We start from the raw sequence: 20,613 nt of genomic DNA, 5'->3' as shown, positions 1-20,613 counted from the left end.
TTATAAACATCATGGGGTATTCAGCACCAGTGACATTCTGGCTGAACATGGCTCCTAGTCCAGTGTCAGAAGTGTCCATCTGAAGGATGAAGGGTAAGAGGAATCTGGTGTTCTCAAGACCGGTTCTGATGGCCTGCTTAAGGTAACTGAATGCAGCATCTGCTTTGTCTCTCCATACCACAGTATTAGTGGGCCACTTTAAGTCTCTCAAAAGAGCTACCCTCTCAGAGAAGTGAGGCACAAACCAGTGGTAGTAACTCGCTAGCCATAGGAAGGCATGGATTTGCCTCTTGGATATCAGATGGAGCCAGTTTAATATGATAACTATTGAGCACTGAGACCTTGCAGCACCCCAGCCGACTAAGTAGCCTAAATATTTTGTCTCTGTCAACCCAAAGAAGCATTTTTTTGGGGTGATTCGATGTTTGGAACACTGCTTGGATGTGCAGTAGGTGTTCCTCCCAGTTACTGGAATAGACAACTGCATCGTAGGCAGCACTATAGGCATTGTGGGGCCGGAGCACTTTATCCACCAGACACTGGACGGTTGTGGGGACCCGTGCAAGACAAATGGGAGGACATGATACTGCCAGTGTCCACAAGGGGTACTAAATGCCATCTTTGATTTGGCAGACTTCATTAATGGAATTTGCCAATACTCTTTCATATCAAGCATATCAAGTGTGGTCAAGCATTGGGCCTTGCCAAGCTGTTCCAGTAGGTCATCAATTCGGAGTATCAGATAGGCGTTGAGCAGGGAAACTTGATTAAGCCAACAGTAGTCGTTGCAAAAGTTCCAGTTAACAGCAGGCTTAAGAACCAGGACAATAGGACTAAACCAGGGTTTATGACTTTCCTCAATAACACCTAGGTCCAGCATATGCCAGATCTCCATTTCCACTTTAGTTTGTTTTGCTTTCGGAAGTCAGTAGGGCTATTCCCTGACGATAACCCCAGGTTCAGCGACAATGTCATGCTCAATCAGGGATGTCCACCCAGGTTTTTTGTTTACCACCTCCAGGACTGACGGGATAATTGTTTCCAGTTCCTGCCGTTGGGCTGTTGACAGGTTTGGGCCGAAGTTGAGGCTGATTGTCTGAGCGAAAAGGAATTGCTGCTGAGTGGAGATAGAGGTATCTTCCCTATCCTTCCACAGCTTTAGTAAGTTGACTTGGTATTCATTCGCTGAATGACGGGTTGGCTGGCTGACCAAATAGTCAACGGCCCCCTTCTGTTCCTTAACTTCCTATGGGCCCTGCCAGTGGGCCAGGAGTTTGGAGTGGGAGGTGTGGATGAGGATCATGACCCTATCTACCGGGTGGAACTCCCGCAGAATCGTGCCGTAATCATAACAGTGGGCCTATGCTGCTTGAGCCTTGATCATATGTTCTTTTAGTATTGGCAGAATCTTATCCAATCTATCGCGTAATTTTGTGATTTATTCTAGTATGTTGGTGGATGGGAGGGCCTCATTCTCCCAGCCTTCTTTTAGAATGTCCAATATTCCCCGGGGTCGCTGCCCATACAGTAGTTAAAACTGGAAAAAGTCTGTGGAGGCTTGAGAAATGAATGAGAGCAACTGATCCCAGTTTCTCCCATCCTCGTTGACCACCTTGCATAGCATCTACTTGAAAGTTTGATTAAATATCCTAAGTAAACCATTGGTCTCGGAGTGATAAACCAAGGTTTTCAAACGCTTTATTTGGAGTAATTTAGCCACCTCCTTCAATGTTTCTGAAGTGAAGGGCAAAGACCCCTGCTAGTTCTCATGTGATGGTTTTTGAGTTAACTGAAGACAGAGGGACAGCTTCAGGAAACTGGGTGTCATAATCAACGATGACCAAAATATGTTTGTGTCCTCTCACCAAGGGTTCTAGGGGTCCTACTATGTATTTGTGTCCCCCTCTGAGGGTTCTAGGGGTCCTACAAGGTTTACCCCAATTCTTTCAAAAAGAATATCTACAGGTATAAGGGGCAGAGGAACAAGAAGAGCACAGTCCCTCTTGAGAATCTGCAGCAGTTGACACTCCGGGCAAGAGGTACAAAAATGCGGCGGACCTTCTCATTGATTCCTGACCAAAAAATGTTGTGTTTGATACGCTGCAAAGTTTTTCGGCTCCCAAGTGGTCACCGAGGAGGTGGGTGTATGCTAGTTCACAGACCTGCCACCAGAAAGTCAGTGGGACTAGCAGCTGCAACCGCACCTCCCTCTCATGCTCGCCCAGCATGTATAGGAGATCATTGTCTATGACAAATTGTAGGTCCTGTGGCATGGGTTGTACCGTGCATTGGCCGTTAAGAGACGACTGCATTTTTAGCATGTTTCAGGGAGTTGTCATTGCATTGCTCCCGTTTAAATTAACTTGGTGTCTGTTTGTGCCTCAGCGTCATTTCTTGACACGGGATGAGAATACAGCATGGAGGCAGCAGTGGACAGGCTCTGATCATACCCAGGTCTAGTTTAGGAGAAATAGTGGACTGTAAGTCACCCCGTTTGCTTCTAGACCAGTCAGGAAACAAGTAACATTTCCCCTGTTCCAGAGTTTCAGCATTAACTAGAACCCCCTGCTGCCTCCCATGCATGCATGTGTGACAATATAAACTACTCAAAAAAATTAAAGGAAACTTAAAGTGAAACTTCTGGGATATTGATCTGGTCATTTAAGTAGCAGAGGGGTTGTTAATCAGTTTCAGGTGCTTTGGTGTTAATGAAATTAACAACAGATGCACTAGAGGGGCAACAATGAGATGACCCCCAAAACAAGAATGATTTAACAGGTGGAGGCCACTGACATTTTTTCCCTCCTCATCTTTTCTGACTGTTTTTTCACTAGTGGTAGCATGAGGCGATACCTGGACCCTACAAAGGTTGCATAGGTTGTCCAGCTTCTCCATAATGGCACATCAATACGTGCTATTGCCAGAAGGTTTGCTATGTCTCTCAGCACCGTCTCAAGGACATGGAGGAGATTCCAGGAGACAGGCAGTTGCTCTAGGAGAGCTGAACAGGGCCGTAGAAGGTACAGTATCTGCTCCTTTAGGCAAGGAGGTACAGGATGAGCATTGCCAGAGCCCTACAAAACGATCTCCAGCAGGCTACTGGTGTGTATGTCTCTGACCACACAATCAGAAACAGACTTCGTGAGGGTGGCCTGAGGGCCCGACATCCTCTAGTGGGCCCTATGCTCACTGCCCAGCACCGTGGAGCTTTATTGGCATTTGCCATAGAATACTTGAATTGGCAGGTCCACCACTGGTGCTCTGTGCTTTTCACAGTTGAGAGCAGGTTCACCCTGAGCACATGTGACAGACAAGAAAGGGTCTGGAGAAGCCATGGAGAATGTTGTGCTGCCTGTAACATCGTTCAGCATGATCAGTTTGGTGGTGGGTCAGTGATGGTCTGGGGAGGCATATCCATGGAGGGACACAAAGACCTCTACAGGTTAGACAACAACACCTTGACTGCCATTAGGTGTCGGGATGAAATCCTTGGACCCACTGTCAAACCTATGCTAGTGCATAGGGTCCTGGGTTCCTTCTGGTGTACGACAGTGTCCCAGCCTCATGTTGTGAGAGTATGCACGCAGTGCCTGGAGGATGAAGGAATTAATAACACTGACTGGCCTCTACACTTGCCTGACCTAGATGCAATAGAACACCTCTGAGACATTAATTATGTTTTCGGTCCATCCAACGCCACCAGGTTGCACCTCAAGACTGTCCAGGAGCTCAGTGATGCCCTAGTCCAGATCTGGGAGGATATCCACCAGGACACCATCTGTTATCTCATTAGAAGCATGCCCTGACATTGTCAGGCATGCATACAAGCACGCAGGACCATACAAACTACTAGGTACGATTTTGAGTTGCTGCAATGAAATTTCGGCATAATGGAGTAGCCTGACGCATCATTTTTTTCACTTAGATTTTCTGGGTGTCCTTTGAATTCAGCCCTGTCTAGGTTGATAATTTTCATTTCCATCAAACAATGTGGCATCCTTTCATTCCTAACACATTACCCAGTCCATATCAGTATTGATATCCAGCATGATTTTTTTCCTGTTGAGATCTGATATGTTTTCAAAGTGTTCCTATAATTTTTTTGAGCAGTTTATTTATTGTAAAAGACGCCTGAACACAGACAGACACTGAGACAGCCAGATGTCCAAATGCATAGTATATTTATTATTTTCTCACAACACAGTCCTTTGCACCTCACACACAGTGCACAACCTTACCAGCACTATTGCTCACAGTTTTTTCTTTCCTTCTTCTTTGCTGCCCTCACTTCTCCACTCGCAAGCTCCATCCTATTCCATCTGACTCCAGTTCCCCAAATGGAGTGAGGCGGCCCCTTTTATAATGCACCTGGGTGGGCTCCAGGTGCTCCCTGATGACCTCCTTGCAACACTTCTTCACCATGCACTCGCCATGGAATTTTTTCCAATTATACAGTCTTGTGGATATGGTGTTATATACCCTAAATAGTGAATTTTGAGAGAGGCTAGAAACGTATATGCCAGAATGATTAACAGAGGGCTGAATATGATGCAACAGATCATTAAAGTGCAAGGAAGACATGCATGTCACCCTCTCAAACGAATATTATACACTATCATTGATGTAAACGGCTTTGCATGCACTCGGTCATGCACACAAGTGAATATAGCGAAATTTTACAAAAAGTCTATAAAGCAAGCAAAAGAAACAATAGTGTTCGCTGTAAAGCAACTAGCATAAGTGTGAGGAAGAATGGCAAAACTGAATCATATCTGTTAGTCATTTACTGCAATATAAATAAGAATAGTTCATGTGGAGAGAACAATCCCTTATTCCTTCAATACCAGTTACAAGTGAAAGTAATTATAATTACAGATTTGTGACAAAGATAAATAGAAAGTAACTTTTAAAATACTGAAAGAAGTTTTTAAGTGGATTAAGTGCAGAGGATATTCTAGAAGTAGCAATGATGGCAGGAAGGAGACAGCTTTACAACCAAGTTACAGAAAGTGTAGTGCTATATGCAGAGTGCATCTAGAAACCGACAAGTCTTGCTACCTCTGGAAAAAAATGTCATAAATGTTCAGCAGCTTGTTGTGTGATTGGTTAAATGTTCTAACAATGCATGTGTCTGAAATCTTCAAGTGAAATGGACATCAGCCTCTCAAAAATACAGGGCTATATACTATTCCAAACAGATCTTGCCTTATGCAGTCACAGGGAGGAATCTCATTAAATAAATAAACAAACAAATAAATAAGATGCTCTCTCTGCACTATATGTACTCTGGGCTCCTGACATGTATACTGAAGGTTGTGAAAATGCTCCTTACTATTACCCCCAAAACTGCAGAGTGTGAGAATGCTTTTTCATGCCTAAACCTCACCTTTACTAACATGAAGACCCTCTTAATGGTCCAAGTTTGACATTTTAATACAGCGGTATACATAGATCACTTGCTGTGGTCAACTAAAGGTGTATGATGATGCACAAAACACATTACACCTCAGAGTATCCTTGTTTTGTACAGAGAAACTAACTGATGGAGTCTAAATTAGGTCTTAAAATTTGAGAATACAGTATTAATACAGTATTTCAGTACATTTTTTGATATATTTTTTGTGTGCTTTGAAAAAAGACCACACATCAACATGACATAAGCCTTTAAAAATAATGTATTTGCGAAAATACTATCTTCCAGGATACTGACTGTGTTTATATTGTGGTAGAAGAGTGACATGAACCCATGTACAACAAGACTTAACTAACTGATATTTCTGAAAAAGCTGCAGGTAACCCTCCAACCTGCATATAAAGCTGGGCTACCAGAAAGTGTACCTGCTATGCAACGCTAATAGCCCAGTAGACTACCATATACATTTATGATTTGTTCACCCTTAATTATTAGTAAAATAAACATCTAACATTTCATTAATATTAATGAAAAATTTTTGGTAACATCTGCTGTTGCTTAAAAATGCAGTATTAGAGAAAATTCTCCATTAATTATGTCTACTAAGAGTGCAGTACTTAAGAATTTAAGGCCAAAGACCAAAATATTTAAATTCCTGCTGGAATTATGCCAAGAGAAAAAGATCCCCAGCCTAGATGTCACACGAGCTTTCAATAACACACATCAATAGTCTGCTGTAATTAGGCATTTGCTTTAGTGAAGTGGTTTTCTATTATCCAAAATCATTTTGCATGTGTACTTTTAGCACTTATCAAGATGCAAGATAATGAAGTTGATTTGTATTAGATGGTACAAAATTTTGCATGGGTCTTGGCTTAAATTGTTTCATAAACCTTGTACTATTCCACTTGCTTGCAACTTAATTATACTCCAATGGAACAAACCAGAGCGTATTCTTTTTTTTTTTTTTTTTTTATTTATTAAATTTTATTACAATCAATACATAGCAATCAAGTTTTTTCAACAAAAAAAAAGAATTATGCTAAGAACAGATCGATCCCCACCCTTGAGAGAGAGAGCAAGCCAAACGGTGTAAAATTTAAGGCTTTTAAAAATACCTAAATCAACAAATTCTCTGTGCTTTATAAAATCATTTCAAAATATTACTGATTAGATCCTGCCATGTTTTGAAAAAGTCTGCACAGATCCTCTAACTGAGTATTTGATTTTTTCCAATTTTAAATAATATAACACATCAGTTTCCCACTGACTTAAAAGAGGAGAGTTTGGGTTCTTCCAGTTTATCAGAATAAGTCTGCGTACCAACAGTGTAGTGAATGCAATCACAGTTTGTTTGTCTTTCTCCACTTTAAGACCCTCTGGAAGAACCCCAAACACAGCTGTTAATGGGTTAGGAGGGATTGTGAGTCCAAGACTGTCTGAGAGGTAATTAAAAATTTTTGTCCAGAATAATGTTAATTTGGAGCAGGCCCAGAACATGTGACCTAGTGAGGCTGGGGCTTGGTTGCAACGTTCGCAGGTTGGATCATGCCCTGGAAACATTTTGGAGAGTTTTAGTCGAGACAGATGTGCTCGATATATAATTTTGAGTTGTATAATTGTATGCTTTGCGCATATGGAGCTTGAGTGAATTCTCTGCATTGCTACTTTCCACTCCTTTTCTGATATATTAATTGAGAGGTCATTTTCCCAGTGTCCTCTTGGATCTTTGAAAGGAAGGGATTGTAAAAGGATTTTATATATTGTAGAGATGGAGTCTAACTCCTTGAAATTGAGCAATAATTTTTCCAGCGTGGATGAGGGTGCAAGATGAGGAAAATCTGGAAGGTTCTGTTTAACAAAGTTCCTGATTTGAAGATAGTGAAAGAAATTTGTAGCTGGAATGTTAAATTTGGAATGTAATTGTTCATAGGATGCAAAGACGTTGTCTATATAAAGATCTCTAAGCAAGTTAATTCCAAATTTTTCCAGATATTAAAACTGCATATGTTTGTGAGGGTTGAAAGAGGTGGTTCTTTTGCAGGGTGCCACAGAAAGAAGCTTCTCCGTCTTAAAATGCTTTCTACATTGGTTCCAGATTCTAAGTGAGTGGAGCACAATTGGGTTATTAGTGTATTGCCGATAACGTGTGTTTATTGGAGCACAAAGCAAGGAATACAAAGAAGTACTGCAGGATTTTACTTCTATTGCGGTCCATGCCTGTGTATGTTCTTCTATTTGTGTCCAGGTTCTTATCGACTGTATATTTGCCCAGTAATAAAACTGGAAGTTAGGTAGAGCCATGCCGCCTTCTGCCTTTTGTCTTTGTAGGGTCGCTCTTTTGATGCGTGGATGTTTAGAATTCCAAATAAATGAGGTTATTGTTGAATCTAATTGCTTAAAGAACGATTTATTAATGTATATTGGTATGTTTTGAAATAAAAAGGAGCTTAGGAAGAATATTCATCTTAACAGTGTTAATTCTTCCAGCTAGTGTGAGATGAAGGGTTGACCATCTATGCAAGTCTTGTTTAATTTTTTCCATACAGACACGAAATTTTGTTGATAAAGAGCTTTATGTTTACTTGTGATGTTTACCCGAGGTATTTAAACTGTTCTGCAATGATAAAAGGAAGGGTGTCTAATCTAATATTATATGCTTGCGAATTCACCGAAAGAGTACACTTTTATTCAGATTAATTCTGAGACCAGAGAGCTTTTGAAATTCTGTGAGTGCTGCTAAGACTGCAGGCACAGAATTTTCTGGGTCCGATATATACAGTACCATGTCATCTGCATATAATGAGATTTTCTGTTCCAGTCCTTCTCTGCTAATCCCCTTTATCTGATCAGTATTTCGACAATGTATTGCCAGTGGTTCAATGGCAATTGCAAACAGCAGTGGTGACAAAGGGCATCCTTGTCTTGTGCCACGCTCTAGTTTAAAGTAGTCTGAGCAAATGTTATTGATGCAAACTGAAGCTTCTGGGTTAGTATACAGTAATTTAATCCATGCACAAATGTTGGGCCAAACCCAAACTTCTCCAAAATAGTAAAAGGTATTTCCATTCAATCATGTCGAATGCTTTTTCTGCATCCAATGATAATAATATTTCTGGGGTGTTTGATTTAGTTGGTGCGTATATTACATTAAACAGGCGTCAAGATTTGAAGATAAGTGTCGGCCCCTAATAAATCCAGTTTGGTCTTGTGATATTATTGAGGGGAGCACTTTCTCCATCCTTCTAGCTATGATTTTAGAGAGTATTTTAACGTCGTTATTCAGAAGTGAAATTGGTCTGTATGATGCACATTGTAATAAGTCCTTATTTTGTTTTGGAAAGACAGTGATTAGTGCTTGGCGAAAGGTTTGTGGAAGAGATTGGTTATCTCTGGCTTCTGTAAATGTTGCTAATAGGAGGGAGCTAGCTGAGCGGAGAATTTCTTGTAAAACTCTGCAGGGTAGCCATCAGGGCCTGCTGCTTTTCCACCTTGGAGTGACTTTATAGCATCCAGTAATTCTGATAATGACAGAGGTTTATCGAGCTCCTCCACACTAATAGCGTCAATTTGTGGTATCTGTAATTTATCCAGAAATGCATTAGATTGTATATTGTCTTCTTTAAACTCAGTAGTATATAGGGATTTATATAGTCTCTAAAAGTGTACATTATATTTTTGTGTTCGATGATTTTATCTCCATTCGTGTTAGTAATTACCGAGATTGCGCTATGCACTTTGCTTGTGAATTTGTTGCGCTAAAAGCTTATTAGCTTTCTCCATGTTCATAATAATGATGTCTGGATTTGTAAATTAGTTGTTCGGTTTCTTTAGTTGTCAAGAGGTTTAATTCTGAATGTAGAGCCTGCCTCCTCTTATGTAGAGTCTCGCTTGGTAGTCTGGCATGTTCTTCATCTATTTTAGTAATTTCGCTTTTATCTCTGCTACTTTCTTCGCTCGGATTTATTTCTGTGGGAAAGATATGAGATAATCTGTCCTCTTAAGAAGGCCTTAAGAGTTTCCCAGAGTATTCCTGCAGAGATCTCAGGGGATGTATTTGTCTCTAGAAAGAATTCTATTTGTTTGGATATAAATTCAGTACAATTCTCGTCAGCTAATAGAAGCGGATTGAGACGCCATCTGCGGGTGAGTGTATGGGGCTTAGTAATTTCAGCTCCAAGATCATCGGAGCATGGTCTGAAATAACAATAGCATCGTATTTACAAGATTTAATCTTAGGCAAGAAGTTATTATCTATAAAGAAGTAATCAATCCTTGAGTAGCAATGATGTACTGGTGAGTAGAAAGAATATGTTCTTGAATTTGGGTTTAAAAACCTCCAGGGATCTGATAAGTTGTGATCAGTTATAAACTTTGTAATTATCTTTGCGGTGTTAGTTGCCGTTCCCCCTGTGGAGGAAGTCTTATCTAAAAGTGGATTTAGAACACAATTAAAGTCCCCAGCCATTATAAGTTTATGAGTGTTCAGATTGGGAATGGATGCAAATAAATTTTGTATAAATTCCTTATCATCAACATTAGGTGCATAAACATTTATCAAAATCATTTTACAGTTAGATAAGTCTCCCATGACCATCACATATCTCCCTTCAGGATCCAATACTACATCTGATGCTACAAATGGTACTGTTCTATGTATGAGAATTCCCACCCCTCTAGTTTTCTTTGTAAAACTAGAATGGAACATTTGGCCAGTCCAGTCTTTTGCAGCCGAACTGATCCTTACTTAGTAAGTGGGTTTCCTGTAAAAATACTATTTTAGCATTTAGACCTGTTAGGTGAGAAAGTACTTTCTTTCTCTTTAATTCGTGATTCAGGCCTTTAACATTCCAGCTTACGGTTAACTGTCCCATCATGGAGACACTGATTCTGAGTTTTTGGTGTCATATTATAGTCTTAACTGGAAGTGAAATAGTTTAGGTCTTAATTTCCTATTCCCCCAAGAGTTGTTGCCATGCAGCTTATTATTACGTTGATAGTTATAATTATAAAGATTGAGATGATAGATTAGATATAGATCAAGCCTGCTCTCTTTCTCTTCCCCTTAACCCGCTCAAATTTTTTGACTTTCCAGAACATATTAGGTCATTCGCTTTCTATTGATCTCAAGATCAAGGTTCTAGTCTCAGTAGAACACGAGTACCAGCAAGCAACTGTGGCACATGTGCATGATGGTCAGCAGATGCTGCAGCTGTCCTCCTTCCTATCACATAATCATCCCTACTCCTCTTTCCTTTTGCTGTCTCACATTTTTGGTCAGTTTGCTGGAAGAAATGCACAAACCCAGCTCACTTTATAGAGGTTGGCACTACCCAAGATTTTGTTGATTCAGGTCTCATTAGATGTTGCCAGTTTTCTTTTTACTTTCTTTCAATTACAGAGTTCTTCATCGTGTTCGATTATTAATAAACAACACTTACACAGAACACTTGTCTACCATGTCTTGGGGGATTATCAATAGATGGCGTTTTTGGGGACGGTGCTTTTATTACACACTAGCAAAATATGTAGTGTGTTAAACAAGTTATGAAAAAGAAAAGAAAACATTTTAAAAATAAAGTAATATACCTGACCATCTCATCTTCGTTGTCAACCGTTGTAACGATAACAGGTTTAATTCATTGAAGTGATCACTACTCAAATCGGTACTCGTGAATCTAAGATGTTTAACAGGCATTCCCGGTATTAAGTTATGCATTTGCCTGCGACTATTTAGCGGCAGCGTGTCTGAACGTAATTTAAAGTTGAGCTTTACACCTTGCTTTCCCATTGCTATGTCTACAAAGGCTTGTTCAGCTTCAGAGGGTTGTTCCTTTCTTACTGCATCAATAAACAGCTCGTCTTCCTCTTTATCTGAGACATCACACACTGCATGCACGGGTTTACCTTTCCCAGTCCTGCAAAGTGGTGCAATTTGCCACATTTTTTACACTGTCTTCCTTTAGCTGGACATTGACTTTTTCCACCGTGTGGTTTGTTTCCGCAGTAGGTGAACTTATAAATATGCGTGTATGCGTCAGTCGCTTCATATTCTATTGATGCCATCTCAATTGTGTAATGCGTTTTTTGTTCAGCGCTCTTTGGAGCTCTTGCTTGTCGTCTGCGTACTGCGTTCACAGTCAGTTCACGTGAGCCGCTCAGAGTACATGCATTGAAGGTTCTCAGCTATGATTGTGCTATCTCGTGCGATCTTGCCATGTCCACGGCTTTATTTAATGTTAGCTCAGACCCGACACTTAAAAGTTTCTCTCGCACTTTTGCTAAATTTGTGCCAAAAACTATTCTATCCCTGACCATCTCATCTTCGTTTGCATAAGCACAGTCCTTCAACCACGAATATTTAGCGGCAGCGTGTCTATTGGATTGCTGCTGACGGATGGCCTTATATGGGCAGGCACCCAATTACGTGGGAGGCGTGATGATGCAGGACGCAACTCCGCCTCACACGGCGACCGAGCTGCAGGCTATGGCCGTATATATGTACGTAAGTAGGTTCCAATTATGACCGTTATGCGTAGAATTTCGAAATGAAACCTGCTTAACTTTTGTAAATAAGCTGTAAGGAATGAGCCTGCCAAATTTCAGCCTTCTACCTACACGAGAAGTTAGAAAATTAGTGATGAGTCAGTCAGTCAATGAGTGAGTGAGTCACAGTCAGTCCCTTTGCTTTTTATTAGTATAGATGGACCATTGGTGCTTTGATTTCTCCATCTTTCTTGTCATCATATTCAGTATCCCCACACTTAATTCTCAGGAGATTTTTTTTGGTATTGGTACACGGTATTAATCCCCGAGGGGAAATTGTCATTTGGCATGACCAGATGGCGCTGCTTTACTTCTTTTTTTCTTCTTCTTATGGTCTTCCTTGTCACATCATTTTCTGTGATCATCAGATGTTACTGGTCTTCAATTTCTTTACTGCCTTCTGTCTTTGCCCATGAGTGCAGGTCAGTTTGGTGAAGTTGCTGCTACCTAAAATGTTTTAGTAATTCCAATATGTATTAGGTCCTTCACTTTTGATCCAGTCCAAGATCAAGGTTCCAGCTGTGGCAATTTGTAACATATCACACGACAGATTAACAAACCTTAGAATTACAAGTACATGCAGACAGATAACACATAATAAGATGTCAAATACTTATCAACCTCTTTCTACATCTTGGAAGTTATCCCAAGACTGCAACTAAAATTTGGAATACTGATTTTTTTTTTTAAATTAACATTTATTTTTCTACTGTTACTTGTAAATTTATTTCTAAGAGAGATTCATATGAGAATGTGTACACTTGCAGAATCTTCATGTGATGTGTTTATTTTACTAAATAGTATTTGTTTTGAAAATGTAGCCTTCATTAGTTTTGACACAAAAATTGTATGCAGTCATTGAAATGTTACAACGTTTTAGCTCAATTAGGGCCCAAGTCTAGAAAATGTGGTTTTGTTCCATGATATGAAAAAATATTCAAGTATCAGTATATTTATATACAGAGTGAGCCAAAATGAAGTACCACATTTCTCAAGGTCATTGCGCAAGGTAGAGGCAGCCGAGTGGGTTAGGGTGTGGAGGTCCTTTGATAGGCGATCCCTTGTAGTTCTCAGTCAGCAACATCCATTGGTCCGCTGCTCACCGTGCTTTAGATGTCAAAGCATTCTTCAAAAAATCTGAAAACAATTCTTCAGTGGGTGGCTACATTTAGACAGACGGGTACAATATTGAACATAAAATCTCCAGGTCGTCCTCAGACTGTACGAACATCTGAAAACATCCAAGCTGTAAGGGCATCAATTTTGCAGTCTTCTAGACATTCAGCTTGCAAAAAACATGCTTCTGCAATAGGCATTTCCAGCATATCTTTTAGGAGGAGTTTTAATGAGGACCTTAATTTCCATCCCTTCAAAATGACTGTAGCGCAGGAACTCGCTGAGAGAGACTGGGAGAGCCGTAGAGAGTTGTCCGTGAACATTCTGCACATTTCCATTTGAATGGTTGCGTAAATAAGCAAAACTTTTGCTATTGAGCTGAAACCAACCCTCATAAACTTCACCAGATGCCCCTGCACAGTGAGCATGTTACAGTTTGGTGCACTTTTGCGGAATTCAGCATTGTAGGCCCTTTCTTTTTAAGGAGGGGGGAGCAAAGGTCACCATCACTTCAAAATGTTAACATTGAAATTCTAAAGAACTTTTTGTGTCCCCAACTGGAAGAAATGGAAGACGTTTTGTAGATGTTTCTGGGGAAGCTGATTTCCCTGTGCGGCAATGTCAGGTGGCCTTTACATCACCTGATCTTGCTCTGTCCGATTTCTTCTTGTGGGGCTATCTCAAGTCAAAGGTATACACACACCGACCTCAAAACCTTGAAGCCCTCAAGGATGCTATTTGCCACGAAATTGCCGCTGTTCCTCTTGAAATGGCTGAACAAATAATGCAAGTGTTCAGAAATCATCTCAAATAGTGTATCACTAATGATGGCTACCACCTTGAAGACATCATTTTTTAAACACAGTAAAAAAATCCATTTTGTATATCCTTTCTTGTGTCATAATGAAATTTATTTTATCTTGTAGCATCTTTATCGAATAAATGTGATACTTCTTTTTTGGCTCACCTTGCATATACTTATCCTCCTCTGTTTGTTAATTTGAAGCTTAAATCATTATTCCTATGTAAATTTTGTAACATATAAAATTGTTTTTAAAGTTCTGCAGTAGGAATTATACCATTTATAGTACATACAATACTATAGTAGTTTGTTCCCCTTTTAATATTCCAGTGATTTCCCTAGAAATAGCAGGGTTACAATTATAAAAGAAAAGGTAAACTTGAGATTTAAGACAGCTATGAGGGCTGCAGAAGAATGGCTATGTCTTGAACAATCTGCCATTTTGGAAATCACTGAGGTAATCACAGGTTTGGGAGAACTTTACAAAACAATAAACATCTCTAAAACACTGAGGGGAGAAAAAGGTGATATGGTTATATACAAAAGAACATCACAGAGTAACAGTACTGAGAAAAAGTTTCCTTTTGCATACAGTTCTGTGAAACTGATGCTAAACCAACCAACTTCTCTCCCTGCTACACCGTATAGCTCATACTTTAAATTGGACCAATGGGGTACTCGCATGTAAACATTTAGTGAAAACTGATAAGCTGTTATTGCTTGATTAAATTACTAACAGTAAGATTTTATTTATATAGATTTGGAAATACTCTAATGATGGGAGATTCACTAATGATTTGTTCTTTTTGAACAATTCTTTTACTCGCAGATCAATTCAGTGAAGCTGAAAAAGATGCATGACGCAGACATCTCAGGAATATGTTTAAAGTGCATCTACCACCTGTCTGATTCAAGATTCTAGTTCACATCACTTACGATTCTTTTGCGTTCAAAGTGAATCCTTACCAGTGAAGAATGACTGGTTGCTGGCGATTCTGTATCATTTACTCTTATATGTATTATAATGCATTACTTGGTGGTTCTCTACAAATTGTTATTGGTATTGCTATAAAAAGGATATTTAAACAAAATATCAACAACCTTTTAGTAACCATATGTGAAAATGACATGCATGGCTGCTATATCTCTTTGATGTCACACTGGTGTTACAAAGCATCATGGGACACTTTTTTTTAACAAAAAAAAAGTTTGCCTAAGCCTGTCATACAGTGAATTTTCAGGGAAATATTCAGCAAGCAAAGGTCACCTTCGAACACAGCATATTTTCTGTTAAAAAAAACAACACTTCAGTGAATTTCACCAATCAAAGCTAATGGTGACAATACCAACAAAAGACAAACACACAAATGTTTATGAGCTATGAGTCAATGTTTTATGCTTATACTTTTTGCTTACATTGCATCTGTGAAGTATGACTCTTTATGACTTGTACTCTGTTAATAAAAAAAAAAACATTTTTAAGTACTCTGCTGAATGGAATTCAAGTCAAGTACTGGTTAGGTATTCAGAAAAAGTCAAAAGACTGAATCCATACCAAGTATGAATATCCAGAATGGGTATCAATAAGCAGTATTGATACATTACTAAAATTAAAGCATTATGCAAAGTAAAAGGTTTGTTTATATTAAATTAAACTTCTCGTCCATCCATCCATTATTGAACCTGGTTGATTCAGTTGTTTGTGCTAGCTTGTCTTGTTCCTGCTATTTAGGATGCAAACCAGAAGCCCAGAGCTAGGCTAAGATTAGACCACAGGCTTGTAGAGCTGTAAATGCTAAAAAATTGAAGCTAAACATTGGAGAACTGCTATAGATATTTTACTACTTCTGGCTCTTCAAGCTTCTGTAATATTCTCCCTGTCTACTGTCTGCCATTTGTCTTTCTTTGAAGCTAGCTTTACTCCTCACTTTGTTGTCCTAACTTTACACCCCTCTTATTCCTCATTTTAAAGCTATTCACTCAAAACGTTTATATTCCTTTGTATTAATAAACACTTGCGCTCTTGCCCACTTAATTGTTGTACTTTCCTGACTGCTAAGAACTGTTCAGTCCAGCAAATCCAACAGATCGCAAAGTTTACAATAGGCATTATCTTTTTATGAGAGCAGTGTGACAGTGGTGTTCAGGTGGTTCACCATTAACTCTGTTTGTAGAACAATAGATTTTTTTTAAATAAGCAGTAAATAGTGTTCTTTTCTCTATGGAAAAGTGACAGCTGCAGCCATGTATAGTTTTAGAAGTTAAAGATTGTTTCTGGGTTCCGGTTTTGGACAATTAATTTTTCATTTTTGTTTACAGATACAAGGGCCAGGGGTGGTATGTCATCCTCAGGTACTGGCAATTGGACAAAGCCAGCCACTTCAAACAATGCCAGTACAGAGTTTGGTTCAGCCAGCAGTCCTGCAGCCACAGATTTCACCTGTGGCAGTTCCACCCTTTCAGCAGGTATTGTGGAGTATCAAATGATTTTTTTCTCAGTTAACATTTCTCATATGGTTTATGCTCTGTTAATGCGTCTCTCGTTATAAAGTGTTAGTTATTATTTTTGCACTATTTTTACAGTATTTTACATAAGGTTTCCTCTCTTTTGACTGTGGAATATTTTTGTCATATTTATTGACTGCTTAATTCAAATTTTTTGACTTTGTATATCTGAGAGCATTCAAATATAAACAAGTTAATATAAAATATTTGTTTACTTAAATATAATTATTTTGCATACATGCATGTATTTCTTATTAATCTCTATTTGCTTAGTATTGGCTATTTTTAAAGCCAGTTTACTTCACTTGCCAGCCCCCGTGCCTCCACTATGCACTAGCCTCTTTGCGGTTCTGCCACTCGCGTATGGGGATGCGGATGTACAGTACAATATACTAACTATTTTACATTACAGTGAGTAATTAACCATATTATAAAATAGTAAAACGTAATAATTTGAAAGTAAATTATGTTTCATGTTGCATTAGAGTTATTCGTTGCGTAATAGGATTTTGTTCTGTTTGGCTTTGGAATTAACATGCAAAAACTTTTTAAACACTTTTATTGTAAAACTTCAGTAAAACATTTTTTTTTAATCAAATTAAATTTTCGTCAATATCATACTGAATTGTGATTCTGTGTTTGGACTTTAATCGTGACAACGCAATGTATCATTTAATGCCCGTGATTGAACTTCGTTTCTTTCAATCTATTAAATAAAATTACTTTTTCGAATGTTTGGCTCTGAGATTTATAAATTGTCTTTGCAAAAGCTATTCTAACGGAAAACTGTTAACGTTTTAATACGCATGGCATATCCAGATCTCCTTTGTTGTCTATGTTATCCCCTGAAGATGTACTACATTACCTTTCTTGGATACATTCTTCTTTCTACAGTAATTCATGCGGAGGAAGACCGGACGGTGTTAACGTTTGTAGATATTCTTCGGAATATTGTAAGTTGATGTTTTCATCTTCCGCATGATCACCACCAACTGTTTCAGCATAGTCTATTGTTACGCATTTAACCAATTTGCAGTGTAACCGTTCAACATTTTTGGCGTTAATTCGTTTGACTTCGTTTCTTGGTGTTAGGATTGCCCATGTACTCATTTTTACTGTTGATAACCCTTCGTGATGAAATTCTTCAATGAGATTTGGACATAATACGTCGTCTTTAATTGGGAACTTCAAGTGAGGAAAATTTATAACAATTGAGAGAGCAAGAACTGTGTCTGTCAAATGTATTCACACAAATGAGAAGTGAGAATACCGTGTGCATGGCTGAATATAGTTTAGATGAGGGCTTGACTTGAAAACATCTCGTGACCAAAGTCTTGACTTGTTGCAGGATTTTTTTTTATATAAAAGGTAGGTAGATTGATAGATAGATACTTTATTAATCCCCAAGGGGAAATTCACATACTCCAGCAGCAGCATACTGATAAAAACAATATTTAATTAAAGAGTGATAAAAATGCAGTGCAAGGTGGAGAGTGCGAGGCAGGTGTAACAGTCTATAATCTTGTATAATGTGTAACATCTACCCTAGGGGTGGAATTGTCGCATAGTGTGGGGGAGGAACGATCTCCTCAGTCTGTCGCTAAAGCTGCTCCTCTGTCTGGAGATGATACTGTTCAGTGGATTCTCCATGATTGACAGGACCCTGCTCAGCGCCCGTCACTCCACCACAGATGTCAAACTGCCCAGCTCCGTGCCTACAATAGAGCCTGCCTTCCTCACCAGTTTGTCCAGGTGTGACGCGTCCCTCTTCATTTTGCTGCCTCCCCAGCACACCACCACATAGAAGAGGGCGCTCGCCACAACCGTCTGATAGAATATCTGCAGCATCTTTTTGCAGATGTTGAAGGACGCCATCCTTCTAAGGAAGTATAATTGGCTCTGTCCTCACAATGTCTGTTTGTAAGATAGTCCACGATCCATGCCACCAAGTATGAATCTACTCCCATCTCTGTGAGCTTGTCACAAAGGAACCGAGGTTGGATGGTGTTGAAGACACTAGGGAAGACCAGAAACATAATTCTTACAGCACCACTGCCTCTGTCCAAATGTGAGAAGGGATCGTTGTAGCATATAGATGATGGCATCCTCTGCTCCCACCTTCTCCTGGTATGCGAACTGCAGAGGGTCGACGGTGTGGCGGACCTGTCGCCTCAGATGGTGAAGCAGCAGCCGCTCCATGGTCTTCATCACACGTGACGTTGGAGCGACAGGCCGGAAGTCATTCAGCTCACCAGGACGTGATACCTTTTGGGACTGGGGTAATGCAAGATGTTTTCCAAAGCCTTGGGAATCTCCCCTGTTCCAGGCTGAGGTTGAAGATGTGCTGTAGAGGACTCCCCAGCTCCAATGCACAGGCCTTCAGCAGTTGTGGCAATACTCCATCTGGACCCACTGCTTTCCTGGCACGAGTCTCCTCAGCTCTCTGCTTACCTGGGCTGCTGTTGTGGGTGGGGAAACTCTCTCCTATGCTGGTATCAGCAGAAGGATGGGTAGAGGATGCAGTACTCTGAGGTGAGAGCGAGTTAGGGTGGTCAAACCTGTTAAATAAGTTGTTCATCAGGGTTTCTCTCTCCATGTCTCTCTCGATGGTGGCACCCCACTTCGAGCTGCAGCCAGTGATTATCTTCATCCCATCCCCCACTTCCTTCATGCTGCTGTTCTGAATCTTTTGCTCCAGCTTTCTCCTATACTGCTCCTTCACCACCCTGAGCTGGACTCGGAGTTCCTTCTGCAGCACGCTTGAGCTCATGCTGATCACTGCCTTTAAAAGCCCTGTTTTTCTGGTTCAAAAGCTCCTTGATGTCACTTGTAATCCATGGCTTGTTGCTAGCATAGCATGTATATATGTACGTGTGTGTTTGTGTGTGTATACATATATACACACACAGTGCATCCGGAAAGTATTCACAGCGCATCACTTTTTCCACATTTTGTTATGTTACAGCCTTCTTCCAAAATGGATTAAATTCATTTTTTTCCTCAGAATTCTACACACAACACCCCATAATGACAACAAGAAAAAAGTTTACTGGAGGTTTTTGCAAATTTATTAAAAATAAAAAAACTGAGAAATCACATGTACATAAGTATTCACAGCCTTTGCTCAATACTTTGTTGATGCACCTTTGGCAGCAATTACAGCCACAAGTCATTTTGAATATGATGCCACAAGCTTGGCACACCTATCCTTGACCAGTTTCGCCCATTCCTCTTTGCAGCACCTGTCAAGCTCCATCAGTTTGGATGGGACGCGTTGGTGCACAGCCATTTTAAGATCTCTCCAGAGATGTTCAATCGGATTCAAGTCTGGGCTCTGGCTGGGCCACTCAAGGACATTCACAGAGTTGTCCTGAAGCCACTCCTTTGATATCTTGGCTGTGTGCTTAGGGTCGTTGTCCTGCTGAAAGATGAACCGTCGCCCCAGTATGGGGTCAAGAGCGCTCTGGAGCAGGTTTTCATCCAGGATGTCTCTGTACATTGCCGCAGTCATCTTTCCCTTTATCCTGACTAGTCTCCCAGTTCCTGCCGCTGAAAAACATCCCCACAGCATGATACGGCCACTACCATGCTTCGCTGTAGGGATGGTATTGGCCTGGTGATGAACCGTGCCTGGTTTCCTTCAAATGTGATGCCTAGCATTCACACCAAAGAGTTCAATCCTTGTCTCATCAGTCCAGAGAATTTTGTTTCTCATGGTCTGAGAGTCCTTGAGGTGCCTTTTGGCAAACTCCAGGCGCGCTGCCATTTGCCTTTTACTAAGGAGTGGCTTCTGTCTGGCCACGGTACCATACAGGCCTGATTAGTGGATTGCTGCTGTTGTCCTTCTGGAAGGTTCTCCTCTCTCCACAGAGGACCTCTGGAGCCCTGACAGAGTGACCATCAGGTTCTTGGTCACCTCCTGACTAAGGCCCTTCTCCCCCGCGCTCAGTTTTGATGGCCGGCCAGGTTTGTGCTCTGACATGAACTGTCAACTGTGAGACCTTATATAGACAGGTGTGTGCCTTTCCAAATCATGTCCAATCAACTGAATTTACCACAGGTGGACTCCAATTAAGCTGCAGAAACATCTCAAGGATGATCAGGGAAAACAGGATGCACCTGAATTCAATTTTGAGCATCATGGCAAAGGCTATGAATACTTATGTACATGTACTTTCTCAGTTTTTTTATTTTTAATAAATGTGCAAATAAATCTCAAGTAAACTTTTTT

General features: G+C 40.1%; 1 protein-coding gene across 1 annotated transcript in view; it reads left to right on the top strand.

Moving 5' to 3' along the window:
* The window catches only part of si:dkey-151g10.3 (serine/threonine-protein kinase WNK3), a 321,517-nt gene that overhangs the window by 130,176 nt on the left and 170,728 nt on the right, over positions 1-20,613 (top strand). The window contains exon 11 of the mRNA XM_039776345.1: positions 16,197-16,343. Coding sequence (XP_039632279.1) covers positions 16,197-16,343 — 147 coding nt within the window. The remainder of the gene's footprint in view (positions 1-16,196; positions 16,344-20,613) is intronic.

Source organism: Polypterus senegalus, chromosome 13 (assembly GCF_016835505.1).
Source record: "Polypterus senegalus isolate Bchr_013 chromosome 13, ASM1683550v1, whole genome shotgun sequence".
NCBI lineage: Eukaryota > Metazoa > Chordata > Cladistia > Polypteriformes > Polypteridae > Polypterus > Polypterus senegalus.
This window is presented reverse-complemented; position numbering and strand designations above follow the sequence as displayed.